Raw genomic sequence first — 14439 nt, 5'->3', positions numbered from 1 at the left:
TGAAAGGGCACAGCTGATTGCCTTCCACATCCTTCCCTAATTTGACCTCGTTGTCGACAGGATGTTAAACACCAATCTCCTCCTCCTCCTCATATTTACACGACACAGTTACTATAGTGCTTTCTGAAGAAGATGGCCATGGTCTACTGTAGGTGTGTATACTTATGTTACATTCATACTATATTTTGGTAACTAAATATGTCAGTCAGAAAAAGATGCAGCACTTTCTGCTGTAAAAGAGAAGAGAAGAAAAGAAATGTGAAATTTCAAGGTAAAAATATGTCCCCTCCAGGGATTTGGGACTTTCTCACGCTCTTTGGGGTACAACATAGTGCTAAATGCAGCCATAGAGCTGCCTATTCGGCAGTCCGTTTGGCCTGACTGCATGATAATATGACAAACTGAAGAGACGAGGGCTGCCCAGGTTAAATACTAATTTCTAAAAGCCTTTTCTGTTGACCAATTTGATGGTGGTTTTCGATATTTCTCCCATTCACCCAGCCAAATGCTAGCCCTGGGATATGCTTTTTCCAACCAACCTAAAAATGTCGCTGTATGCAAACAACGTGTTAAAGATATCATCAAAATACAATAAGTGTCTTTTCCCCTGTTTCTCTGTTTCATTGATATGAAAGTGGCATTTTTCCTTTCTTTCTTTCTTTCTTTCTTCTTCTTCTTCTTCTTCTTCTTCTTCTTCTTTTTTTTGACAGAATTTCCTCAATTGTTCTGAAATTGTTATGCTTTTAGTATCGCTATCTTTGTATACATACTTCCATGTGTGAAACTTCTTTGTGTGTTAGTGGTGCTTTAGAATATGTGTGTACATATACATAAAAAAGTGCATCATACAGTCTTTGCTGCTGCATGACCACAAGCAGTCATCACTGGAATGTAATGGTGCAGATTTTTCAACAGCACCCCCACCCCCATGGAACTTTCATCATTTGGGAAAACAAAAAGTGAAAGCTAGTGTAAAATGTATCTTAATGATAAATAGCTACCTGAATATTAATGATAACTAGCCACCTGAAGATGAACCTGTCAGTTCGAAACCAGTAGTGGCACTATTTAAGTAAATAAATAACATTGTTAAAAGTACTTGTTGCTGTTATCTTCTCTGTAAGAGTCAGTTTACATTTTGTACCCAGCCACAGGCTCAGAATGTCAGGTTTTAACAAAGTATCATTTTAAATTTCAGATTTTTAATTTGTGTCAGCCTAAAATTATTGAATTGCTTGAGGCATGCCAGTTATATCAAAATGACAGTTTTAGAATTTGTCCTACTTTGGATAAATTTCTGTGGGCACTCATCTTTCAGGAGATACAAGAAAGACCTAAATGATAATATGACAGAAAATGTGTAGGAGTGAAGTGAGTGTGTTTAGCTGAAGAACATAACACATGGAAAAATGTGGAATATAACAGCTGTTAATGTCAGGTAGCAGCAGGTAATATTATGATGATGACGATGATGATTAAAAAGAGTGAGAAGCACTTCTGCTGCCCTGGATGCTTAAGCCGAAATGCAATGCAAAATCTATCCCAGGTACATTTTGTTCTTTAATTCTCTGATGTACAGTGGCAACAGCAGACACTGATAGTTTGACCTATGTACATTAGGTGGTAGGACAAGAATATCTTTTATGTTCCCATATAACACTGTAAAGAACCAACATTTGAACCAGTTAGACAAAATGAATTGTTCAATACCACTTCTAAATTTGAGGTTGGGATACCTTTTTAGTTGAAAAATACATGATACATGGTTTTTTGTGGAAGCACTTGATACATTTAAGCACTTTCAACCATTATGTTTTTCTTATTTGTTTGAAATTAATGGAAACCTTTTCGGAAGTTGCAACTCATAAACGTAAAATCATAGAAAGACTGCCATCCTACCAATTTCACCTTAAAATGAAAGGGCATGATTGGAAAAATAGTTTTGAAGATAAATCCTTTCATAAAATAATGTCATTTTCGATCAGTTTATTTGTTTGAAATGTAACACAAGTCGCACAAATCATGACATTTTGTTTAGGCTGTTTCTAAGAAGAGTTTATTATTCATTGTCTAAACAATATTTTTTATTTATGAGAATGTCATTGGTTCGACAAACACTTTTTTATGTAATGAAAAACCACTTACTTAAAAAATTTAATCTCTCGGACATGTTGTATTCTGGAAGCTTCTATTTTTAATTCCTGATTATTTAAAATACTTTATGTAACCATTTTTGCTCTTAGATTTTTCTGTTTATAAAACAAATAATTTTGTCTAAATTTTCACTGATAGGAAAACTGTATGTTGACATAATAAATAATTAATATGACAATGGAGGCTTCCAGAAATTCTGGTGGGCATATTTAGGTCACATACATTGCCAAATGCGTGCCAGAGTTCATTTCATACATTGATTGCACACAATACACTTTTCAGGGTGAGGTATTAAAGAAATGTCTCCAGTCATTTATCATGCAAATAATAAGTTCACTCTTTGTTTACATAGAGAACAGTTCAGTTTCGTAGTTCTTTAGAAGCAATTTGTAATTCAGTTATTTTGTATGTGTGTCTTTGGCTATGGAATTGTGCCAAAATGGGCTGTTGTAATAGTGTCTGTCTGGCAGCATGTTCTGGTAATGCAGTGTTTAATGTAATGCCTGTCTTTTGGATTTTGATTATTCTTATTATGAGAATGGAAGCCAGTCTTTGCTCAGATATGCTTGGGTTACTTTTGAACATAATAAACATGAAAGTGAAATATATGTTTTTTAATACATGCAAAAAAACCTGTATCATGAATAAGTTGATGACAGCAGAAGAATTACCCCCTATATTTGTTCAAAGTGATTTTCTATATAATCTAAATCAAACTGCAATATTAGTAGCTACAGCTCTTGAGATGCATTCACTGACAAATTTGTCAATACAGCGTTATGGAAAGGGTTTCATTTCACCACCTTTACTTTTTTTTTTTTTTTTTTTTTTTTTTTTAAGAAATTCTGGTAAATTTTCTGGATGTCAGTAACTTTATACCATGGTATTTTGTCTCAGTCATCTGGCCATCTTCATATGTATGCAGTATACACATGATGATGGCCTGAAGGCTCTGTGCCTTATGTTATGATAGCAAGGTAGTTACATCTGACAGTTCTCCTGAAATTTCATAAAAGAAGTTCTTGTGAATGTGTCTACAAGAGACATATTTAAACAACCTGACATACTTGTGCTAAGGATTTACAGCCACCACAGAAAGGGTTTTATCAGAAGCAACAGCTGATGGATCCATGCCAATATTTTCAAAATTCCTTAGAAAATAGCCTTTTCCATGTTAGAATGACAAGTGCCATTACAAAATTAGAAGTATACACACACACCTGCAGAAACACACCAGCAGTGATTCTAGTGTAGCTCAGAACCCCACAACAAAATGGCATTGTATAGTTAAGAGAAGCAAGAAGAGATTGTAGCAACAGTTACTGAACTCAGTCATTTGTTCTGCAAAATCAGCATATGCATCAGAGAGCATCATGAGGATTTGAAAGAAAGATGAGAAGTGCTCTTGTAATGCTGTAAAGAACAATAGTAAACTCCTGTCCAACTAAGGAAATTTTGCCCAGATCCATGTAAAACCTTTCACTTGAATCGCAACTGCCATCAGCCAGGACCCAGATTCCTCCCACTACTGTGTGAGTTTGGAGAGAGGCTCTTGTGACTTTTGTATTACCAATAATGCAGTTTACAACTGACCCTTCTCCGTGTGGGACCTGGATTCCGAAGTCATAACGGATAAAATACATACTGTGAAAGGTTACGTATAGATTATACAGAAACTTGACTGCAGTTACACAGTCAGATGATCAGAAAAAGAGGTTATAATTAAGAATGGAGTAAGACAAAGTTGAACCTTATCCCCCCTGTTATTCAGTCTAGACATAGATCAAACGGTAAAGGAAACTGTGGGCAAATTTTGAAAAGGAATTGAAGTCCAAGGAGAAGAAGAAGCGATAATTGGAGGTTTGACGATGGCAGTGTAATTCTGTCTAACTTGCAAAAGGAGCAGATCAGTTGAATATAATGGGTAACACCTTGAAGAGAGGGTGGAAGATGAGTTACAACAAAAGTGAAACCGAGGTAATAGAGTGTACTCAAATTAAATCAGCTGTGGGTGAGAGACTTTGATTACAAAGTGAGACAATAAGAGAAGTACACCAGTTTTGCTCTTTGGGCAGCAAAATAATTGATGGTGGCAGAAGTAAAGAGGATATAAAATGCAGACTGACAATATCTACATTGCTCTGCAATGGAAGTCATGTTCATAATGTTTAGTTTACGGTATGATGTGTTATTCTTATGAAAAGCATTGCGACAAGACTTAGCAAGCAGAAACTGTGATGTTCTGCCTGTGCTTGAGTCCAATCACCCAAATGGTCTCATCTTACTGAAATTGTTCAATTGTTTATTTTATTGCCTATTTTATTGCCTATCTTCACCTTGAACTCTCACAGACCTTGATTTTTGCTATCATTTACCATTGCGTACCTTTCACTCTGCAGTGGAGAGGGCACTATTGTGAATCGTCCTGGCAGATTGAAACTATGAACCAGATTGCATTTGAGTCCTGGTCCTGCATATAGTACTATTTTTTTTTAAACCTGTGGCGGGCGCGTGGCGGCATACAGTGCCGCCAATTTTGTTTTCGTTCAATAATTACGTCAGCACGCCGAGCACACAACAGTGGTGCTAGATATGCTTCGATTGTTTAGTCACTCGCCAAACTGCATTACTGCGCTGTCAGTAACCCACCATAACAGCTGTGACTCACCTGTGGAGTGGATGACTGCACCGAGACGGCACTGCATACCGCATGCGCTCGGTGATGTAAGTACTATCTAATGTTTTGTTGATTAGAAGCTTTGTTTTACAATTCTGTGGGTGAATAATGATTTAGTTATCAACATTGCTTTGGTATTAGAATTATTTTATTGTCTCCCACGTCCTCACAAATGAAAGGACTAACACCAGAAGAAATTGAGCGTCTTCTTCGGCAATCATCTGACGAAGAAGATGACACACATTTCTCTGACAGCGATGAGGAAGCAGAAATAATTGAAACTGCAGATAATTCCAGTGAATCTGAGCAGTCATGCGTTGACGGGAATGAAGTGAAAGGAATGCCACATGATGACTGCCATTTTTATATTGGAAAGGACCAAGAAACTTTGTGGATAAATAATCTGTTAACACTACCAGGGAAACCAAAACGTAAGAATATAATAAAAGTCCTACCTGGCCCGAAATGCAATGGTAGAGAAGCTAAAACTGAAATTGAAAGTTTTCTCAAATTGTTTGATCCTGAGATAATTGATTATGTCGTTGCAAACACAAACAAGTACATAAATAACAAGAGATCATCTGTGAATTAGTCAAGGGATAGAGATTGCAAAACTGCTACTGCTTCTGAAATAATAGCTCTTTTAGGAGCACTGTTTCTCATTGCTGTACAAAAGGACGACGCACAAATTTATTAGAACTGTGGGCATCAAATGGAACTGCAATGATTATTCTGAGGGCAGCATTTAGCTACAAGCGTGTTCTGTTCTTGCTCCGGTCACTCAGGTTTGACGATACTTCTACAAGAAAAGAACGACTAGCAACTGATAAAGTTGCTGCCATCCGCAATCTCCACTCAGCATTTCTGTACAACTGTGGAAATAACTACAGTCCAGGGGAGTTCACATCCATAGACAAAATGCTTGTCCCATTTCGCGGACGTTGTGGTTTAGTTCACTACATGCCCAATAAGCCCACTGAGTATGGATTGAAGTTGTAGGCATTGTGCGATAGCAAGACTTTTATACTTTTAATTTTGAAGTATACTGCGGCAGACAGAATCCTGAACCATATGTTGCATCTAACCAGCCAATGGATATTGTGAAGAGATTGGTTGAGCCAATCAAGGGAACTCACAGACAACTACTACAGTAGTTACCCTGTAGCCCAGCATCTTTTATAAAATGGGCTAAGAACAAGAAGGAAATTCCTCTGGAACTTTTGCCCAACAGATCGCAAGAAATTGGAAATTGTCTTTTCGGATTTCAAGATGACTTCTGTCTTGTTTCGTGCCAAACAAAAAGGAACAAGGCTGTGCTTTTCCTGTCATCAATGCATAAAACTGCTGAAATCGACACCGCTATAGGCAAGTCTGTTGTAAATTTGGACTACAATGCAACAAAAATTGGAGTCAATAGTGTGGATTATAAGTGTACATCCTACTCTACACAAAGGACCACAAGAAGATGGCCTTTAGTATTGTTTTTTCGTTATCTTGATATCGCTGGGATAAATTCCCAGGTCTTGTTTTTTGCAAACAATCCAAAGAAAAGATTCAGAAGAAGAACCTACCTAACAAACCTGGCCTTGGCTCTGATGGACTGCCATTTGAAAGAAAGGGCTCAGCTCTCTACTCTACCATGAGATATTAAAGGATTTCTGTGACCTCAGCAATCAGTTCCCGCCAGTCACGATGAGACTGTAATAAGGTGTGGGAGGTGCCATCTTTGTGGTGGTAAACAAAATAATAAAACTACTGTCACTCGCAATAGCTGCAAAAGATTCATTTGCAAGCAACATTGCCACAATGCTGTCACTTGTAATGATTGCAGAACTTCTCCAGAGGAAGAAAGTGTGTGATTCTTGATATGTATTTAATTCTTTATTATTACTTCAAAGTTTTTATATATACTGCACATTTTTGTAAAACTTGCTTTAACAATGGTAAACAATAGAATCATATCTGTGGTTATAATTTATTTAGAATTTGTTATTAAAGTAGTGCTTAGGAAATATCCTGGAAACGTATGTCAGATATTCTGTAACAATTTTAATTATCCCATGCACCTTGGATATATGTATACATATCATATTAAAAGTTGCTGTTAAGAATGATGTTATAAACAATAAATAATTCCACCAAAAAATTTAAAAAACCTGCTTTTTTATGTATTTAAATGTAGGTGGCACTGAGTGCCCCACGCGCCCACTGACGCAACAATCTTAAGCGCGCCTGCCGCAGGGTTAATAAACACTTTCTTTTAAAATTCTTAACTCTATTTTCTATCATTTGCTTATTTTCTCTTGCTGTTGGTGTCCATTTTTGTCATGTGCTCACCTCAATTTTCTTCCCTTTACTTGAAGATGATCTTCAGAGCTTTTCTGATATAGCTTGTAAAATTTTTATTGTTTATTTTCCTCTAGATCTGTTTGTCTGGTCAGTGGAGTACTTAATTCCCAAAGAGTGTCATTTCCTTGAACACTATACTCACTTTTATCATTTGAGGTGGTACCTTGTTATGAAACGGAGTCTGAGTGGCACTTCATTTATGGCTCTGTCTGCTGCCATTTAATTAATAGGTTTTTGCTATACCTCTTTTTAGTGGTCTGTGACCTTATATATTCAACAGTTCTCCTGTATTATTGGGTCTAATTAGTGATAAGATTTCAGTTTGGTAAGACATCAAAATATGTATGGTCAAAAGTATTAAGAACTGTGTTCTTTGTGTCATGGAACTATGAGTCAGTGAATGTCACACATATAGCAACATGTATAATTTTTAACAAGATTTTTATGTATTGTTATTTTCTGTTTAATGACAGCAAGGTCCAAGGCAATATGCTGTGTTGCGCAAGACACTCCAATTAACAGTAGATAATGGCAGTGAAACATCACCGACTGATGTGAGCTATGTGCATAGCGTTTATGCACCTCTGAGTGTTCGTCTTGCACAACATCTTGTGAGACCATCAGGTTGGCGAGCCATTCAAGATGTGTTGGCCCTACTTCCAGGACCTACGTTAGAGGAAGGCAAAGGTTTGTTTACAGTTGATTTGAGGTTTCCTATTCCATTCTTTTTTTTAGCAACCTTACAAGTACAGTTTCCAATGATTTTATGAGGCATGTGGTACAGTTAGCATGGTGTAGAAGCAGTTCTTTTTACTAGAGTCTTGGTTAACAGTCAATTGTTTGACAGGAACACAATCTTGGGGTTTCAACCCCATCTTTGAGTCTGTAAAAATGACATGAATAAATTAAAACTTATGTAGAAGAGAGAATACTTAACTAATGTAATATAGAGTGTATGAATGTTGATAAATGGTAAGATCTCAGACCATTGGTATACAGCAGAAGTAATCCCCTTTTCCCAAGAAAGGGAAACTTAATGACTGTAAAAACTATTGTGGTTTTAGTCTTCTAAACACTGGCTAAAAACTATACTTGAAGACAATCAATACCCACATGAAGACTATCACAGAAGCCATTACTTCTGAAGGAAAAAAATGGATTTAGATTAGTTTGTTCTTCCACAGACAAGGGTTTGTGATTAAAAACATCATAGAACAACACAGAAAGCCATATGGCCTTTATTGACCTTGAGAAGGCTTTTACTGTGAGAGTCATGATAGCCTGTGGAAGATTGTCTGAATAGCTGTAACATCATAGTGAGAGAGAGAAATTGAGACAGGGGTAAAGTAGAAGCTTATGGAGATGAAAGGACAGTTGATTCCAAAATAAAGTAAAATTAAATATAGCAATAGGAACTAAAAAAACATAAACAAAACAAATTGCACAAAGATTTTTTATGCCCCCAGCAAATTTGCAAAAATGTGAGGACTTGCTTCAGGTTCAGGAAACCAAACACTAAACTTCACGAAACTAAAAAAGAAGAAAAATATGTTACTATGGAAAAAGTAATGATTAATGTAAAACAAGTCTGTTGAGAATGGAAACTCTGTGAAACCTTGTCTGCTGCTGGTTAACATTCAATACTGCATTGCTCTGCACTGTATCCAGTTGCAGCTCCTCGGCATACTGGCTACAAGTTAATTGAGACATACTTTTCATGCCTGTCCTGCTCTTCAGTGACTGCCATCCTTGCATGATCCTTTGGGTGAAAATGTTTCCTGCAACATTGCACTGCAATTTAAACTGGACCAAGCAGGTCTATTAGAGTTCATATTAGCAGATGCGACAAGTCATTCCATTTGATTCATTCCTGCTTCCTGGAGAACAGTTTTTACAATATGGACATTGTGTGCTGGAGCAGTGTCACCTTGAAAGATTAACATATTGTCAAAATGTTGACTGTAGGAATGGAGAACAGCATGGAGAATTTTGTCTTGATGCTGCATAGCTCTCAAATTACCATCAATGGCCATGAGAGTCATCTGACACCTGTACGTGATACATCTAAAACATGACTGACTCTCCTCCCTACTGAAGCATGCCTGAGACATAAACTGGTAGCTGGCTGTTTAATCCCCTTCTATGATAATATCAGGAATCATACAGATGGTGCACTCATTGTTGAAGAGAACCATATGTTTAGTATCTGTGGGTGATTCAGATTCCGTACCTGGTGTGGGTATCGATAGAGAGACCATGTCAGAGATAATGTGAGCTCCAGGCAACAGCTGTGTATCCGCATGGGACTGGACTTGTTGGGCATTAATACACCTCGTGATCTCTGATGTCAGTCATCACCAGACCCACCTGTTGCATTCCGCCAGTCTCCTCATTACCATCAGTGCGAGTAATCATGAACTGTGTTTCTACTTACAGGGTGTAGGATAGAAAAATACCCCATTGATCTAGGTTGCATTCCAGGTGTTTTGTTGCCCACCTTCTTTGCGCTCCATATTACTTTGGGATTTGTACTGTTTTACTGGATGCCTAGAGGCCAAATTGTTTGTGTGCAGATGCTTGCTTCTTGTCTGGGCCGACACAGCCCTTCGTGTTGCCTCCAAAAATGCAGTGTTCAATTCTTTTGCATGTTTCTCAGTTTTCTAAGAGCCATAATTTTTAGGTACAGGTCATCAGATGGTGGGATTTGTTCAGTCCATGTTTTACCTTTCACTTTCCATGTAAAACTTCTTCGGTGAATTGAACTCTAATAAAGCTTTTCTCAAGTGGTTATCCATAACTGTAAATATTTGGAAAAAATCATTTTTTTGTGTCAATATCTGTCCAATTTTATTTATACATTGTTTCCTGTTGGCACAAAAAATGATTTTTTCTAAATATTACAGCTCTCCTCAAAGATTTGAGTGACATGCAAAAACAAAGGAAAGTGATAATATCCCAGTTAATGAACACATTTTGCTGGATCTGTAAGACGTTGGACAGTTGATGATGAATAAGTTTTATTACTTGAATAAAAAGCAAAAGGCACTTCAAACACGACACAGAATAGGTTCCATTAACGATGGCCACAGGACAAAAAAAGTATGCAAAGGAATAAAAGATTGTTTCAGTTGGAAATGACAAAGATATTAAAATATCTGGTGCACTAAAAATATATTGTCCATCTGCAAACAGACATCACAAGATAATAAGCACAAGAAGCCCCCTTAAGTTACGCTCTTAATCTTGTTCAAGACACATTTGATAATGATCTACAATTAGTGTATAACTATCTTTGGGAAGATCTTTTGTAAACAACTGATATTGTGACTTGATATAGGATACAAGAATAGAACAATAATTTATCTTTTCACAAATGTAATGAAACTTTGTCTATGTGTTTGTTACTTTTGTATTGTTCATCTTTTTTTTAAAAAAATCAATTGAAATACACTATGATTGTACACAAACAGTAGGGTTGGTTGTTCCATGTTGACGCTGAGCTCCTGCAGGAATGTTGGAAGTCACATATTTCAGCAATTGTGTTGGACGCTGCAACATAGTCCACTTCCTTTGTAGATCTGGCAACACATTTGTCCCTGCAAGATATCCAGGTTAACAAATCCACTAGTTCATGTGCTGACGTAACCAACTGTTGAATGATGACTGCCTGTATCTCCAGCAAAATAAGAATCTGAATACATGTGAGGTAGGCTATTTCATTAAAATATCTTCTTGTAAATTGCCATTCAGAAAGGCAGTTTTCACATCACATTGCTTCATGTCCATATCATAAACTCCAGTCAAAGTTAAATGCATAAGAATTGATTCCTACCTATCAGCAGGTTATAATGTTTCTCCATAATATAATCTAGATTTATACCTCGTTAGCAAAACCAGCGATAATTCAGAAATGGAAAATATGTATTGGTATGGGATGTAACTACTGAACTTTTTGGCCCCCTTCTCTGTCCAGCTCCTCCTCCTCCTCCTCCTCCTCCTCCTCCTCCTCCTACTCCTACTCCTTTCTTTGTCCATTGCCCACATCTCTCTCCAGCTCCTCCTCCCATCTCCTCATCCCCCTCCCTCTCCAGCTCCTCCTCCTCCCATCTCCTCCTCCCCCTCTCTCTCCAGATCCTCCTCCTCCCCCTCTCTCTCCAGCTCCTCCTCCTCCCATCTCCTCCTCCCCCCCTCTCTCCAGCTCCTCCTCCTCCCATCTCCTCCTCCCCCCATCTCCTCCTCCCCCTCTCTCTCCAGCTCCTCCCCCCTTTCTCTCTCCAGCTCCTCCTCCTCCCCCCTTTCTCTCTCCAGCTCCTCCTCCCCCCTTCCCCTCCTCCCCCTCTCTCTCCCCCACCACCTGTCTCTCTCCCCCACGGCCTCTCTCCCCCACGGCCTGTCTCTCTCCCCCACGGCCTCTTTCTCTCTCCCCCACGGCCTCTTTCTCTCTCCCCCACCGCCTCTTTCTCTCTCCCCCACCGCCTCTTTCTCTCTCCCCCACCGCCTCTTTCTCTCTCCCCCACCGCCTCTTTCTCTCTCCCCCACCGCCTCTTTCTCTCTCCCCCACCGCCTCTTTCTCTCTCCCCCACCGCCTCTTTCTCTCTCCCCCACCGCCTCTTTCTCTCTCCCCCACCGCCTCTTTCTCTCTCCCCCACCGCCTCTTTCTCTCTCCCCCACCGCCTCTTTCTCTCTCCCCCACCGCCTCTGTCTCTGTCCCCCACCGCCTCTGTCTCTGTCCCCCACCGCCTCTGTCTCTGTCCCCCACCGCCTCTGTCTCTGTCCCCCACCGCCTCTGTCTCTGTCCCCCACCGCCTCTGTCTCTGTCCCCCACCGCCTCTGTCTCTGTCCCCCACCGCCTCTGTCTCTGTCCCCCATCGCCTCTGTCTCTGTCCCCCACCGCCTCTGTCTCTGTCCCCCACCGCCTCTGTCTCTGTCCCCCACCGCCTCTGTCTCTGTCCCCCACCGCCTCTGTCTCTGTCCCCCACCGCCTCTGTCTCTGTCCCCCACCGCCTCTGTCTCTGTCCCCCACCGCCTCTGTCTCTGTCCCCCACCGCCTCTGTCTCTGTCCCCCACCGCCTCTGTCTCTGTCCCCCACCGCCTCTGTCTCTGTCCCCCACCGCCTCTGGCCCCCCCCCTCCACCGCCTCTGTCTCCCCCCCTGGACCGCCTCTGTCTCCCCCCTCCACCGCCTGTCTCCCCCCTGGACCGCCTCTGTCTCCCCCCCTCCACCGCCTCTGTCTTCCCCCCTCCACCGCCTCTGTCTCCCCCCCTCCACCGCCTCTGTCTCCCCCCCCCCACTGCCTGTCTCCCCCCCACTGCCTGTCTCCCCCCCACTGCCTGTCTCCCCCCCACTGCCTGTCTCCCCCCACTGCCTGTCTCCCCCCCCACTGCCTGTCTCCCCCCCACTGCCTGTCTCCCCCCCCCACTGCCTGTCTCCCCCCCACTGCCTGTCTCCCCCCCACTGCCTGTCTCCCCCCCCACTGCCTGTCTCCCCCCCACTGCCTGTCTCCCCCCCACTGCCTGTCTCCCCCCCACTGCCTGTCTCCCCCCACTGCCTGTCTCCCCCCACTGCCTGTCTCCCCCCCACTGCCTGTCTCCCCCCACTGCCTGTCTCCCCCCACTGCCTGTCTCCCCCCACTGCCTGTCTCCCCCCCCACTGCCTGTCTCCCCCCCCCACTGCCTGTCTCCCCCCCACTGCCTGTCTCCCCCCCCCCCCACTGCCTGTCTCCCCCCCCACTGCCTGTCTCCCCCCACTGCCTGTCTCCCCCCCCACTGCCTGTCTCCACCCCCACTGCCTGTCTCCCCCCCCACTGCCTGTCTCTCCCCCCCCACTGCCTGTCTCCCCCCCCACTGCCTGTCTCTCCCCCCCACTGCCTGTCTCCCCCCCCCACTGCCTGTCTCCCCCCCCACTGCCTGTCTCCCCCCCCACTGCCTGTCTCCCCCCCCACTGCCTGTCTCCCCCCCCACTGCCTGTCTCCCCCCCCACTGCCTGTCTCCCCCCCCCCCACTGCCTGTCTCTCCCCCCCACCGCCTGTCTCTCCCCCCCACCGCCTGTCTCTCCCCCCCACCGCCTGTCTCTCCCCCCCACCGCCTGTCTCTCCCCCCCACCGCCTGTCTCTCCCCCCCACCGCCTGTCTCTCCACCCCACCGCCTGTCTCTCCACCCCACCGCCTGTCTCTCCACCCCACCGCCTGTCTCTCCACCCCACCGCCTGTCTCTCCACCCCACCGCCTGTCTCTCCACCCCACCGCCTGTCTCTCCACCCCACCGCCTGTCTCTCCACCCCACCGCCTGTCTCTCCACCCCACCGCCTGTCTCTCCACCCCACCGCCTGTCTCTCCACCCCACCGCCTGTCTCTCCACCCCACCGCCTGTCTCTCCACCCCACCGCCTGTCTCTCCACCCCACCGCCTGTCTCTCCGCCCCACCGCCTGTCTCTCCGCCCCACCGCCTGTCTCTCCGCCCCACCGCCTGTCTCTCCGCCCCACCGCCTGTCTCTCCGCCCCACCGCCTGTCTCTCCGCCCCACCGCCTGTCTCTCCGCCCCACCGCCTGTCTCTCCACCCCACCGCCTGTCTCTCCCCCCCACCGCCTGTCTCTCCCCCCCACCGCCTGTCTCTCCCCCCCACCGCCTGTCTCTCCCCCCCACCGCCTGTCTCTCCCCCCCACCGCCTGTCTCCCCCCCCCCACCGCCTGTCTCTCCCCCTCTCTGCCCACACCCCACTCGGCCCCGCCCTCTGCCCACCCCCCACTCGGCCCCGCCCTCTGCCCACACCCCACTCGGCCCCGCCCTCTGCCCACCCCCCACTCGGCCCCGCCCTCTGCCCACCCCCCACTCGGCCCCGCCCTCTGCCCACACCCCACTCGGCCCCGCCCTCTGCCCACACCCCACTCGGCCCCGCCCTCTGCCCACACCCCACTCGGCCCCGCCCTCTGCCCACACCCCACTCGGCCCCGCTCTCTGCCCACCCCCCACTCGGCCCCGCTCTCTGCCCACCCCCCACTCGGCCCCCGCTCTCTGCCCACACCCCACTCGGCCCCGCTCTCTGCCCACACCCCACTCGGCCCCGCTCTCTGCCCACACCCCACTCGGCCCCGCTCTCTGCCCACACCCCACTCGGCCCCGCTCTCTGCCCACCCCCCACTCGGCCCCCCTCTCTGCCCACCCCCCACTCGGCCCCCCTCTCTGCCCACCCCCCACTCGGCCCCCCCTCTCTGCCCACCCCCCACTCGGCCCCCCCTCTCTGCCCACCCCCCACTCGGCCCC

General features: G+C 44.7%; 1 protein-coding gene across 1 annotated transcript in view; it reads left to right on the top strand.

Annotated features, from left to right (window-relative positions):
* Positions 1 to 14439, top strand: part of LOC126204429 (vacuolar protein sorting-associated protein 33A) — a 112080-nt gene that overhangs the window by 93856 nt on the left and 3785 nt on the right. Inside the window, exon 10 of the mRNA XM_049938819.1 lies at positions 7654 to 7867. Within this exon, the coding sequence (XP_049794776.1) occupies positions 7654 to 7867 (214 nt within the window). The remainder of the gene's footprint in view (positions 1 to 7653; positions 7868 to 14439) is intronic.

Source organism: Schistocerca nitens, chromosome 9 (genome assembly GCF_023898315.1).
Source record: "Schistocerca nitens isolate TAMUIC-IGC-003100 chromosome 9, iqSchNite1.1, whole genome shotgun sequence".
NCBI classification, from domain to species: Eukaryota; Metazoa; Arthropoda; class Insecta; order Orthoptera; family Acrididae; genus Schistocerca; species Schistocerca nitens.
The sequence above is the reverse complement of the archived record's forward strand: the minus strand, read 5'-3'. Positions and strand labels throughout refer to the sequence as shown.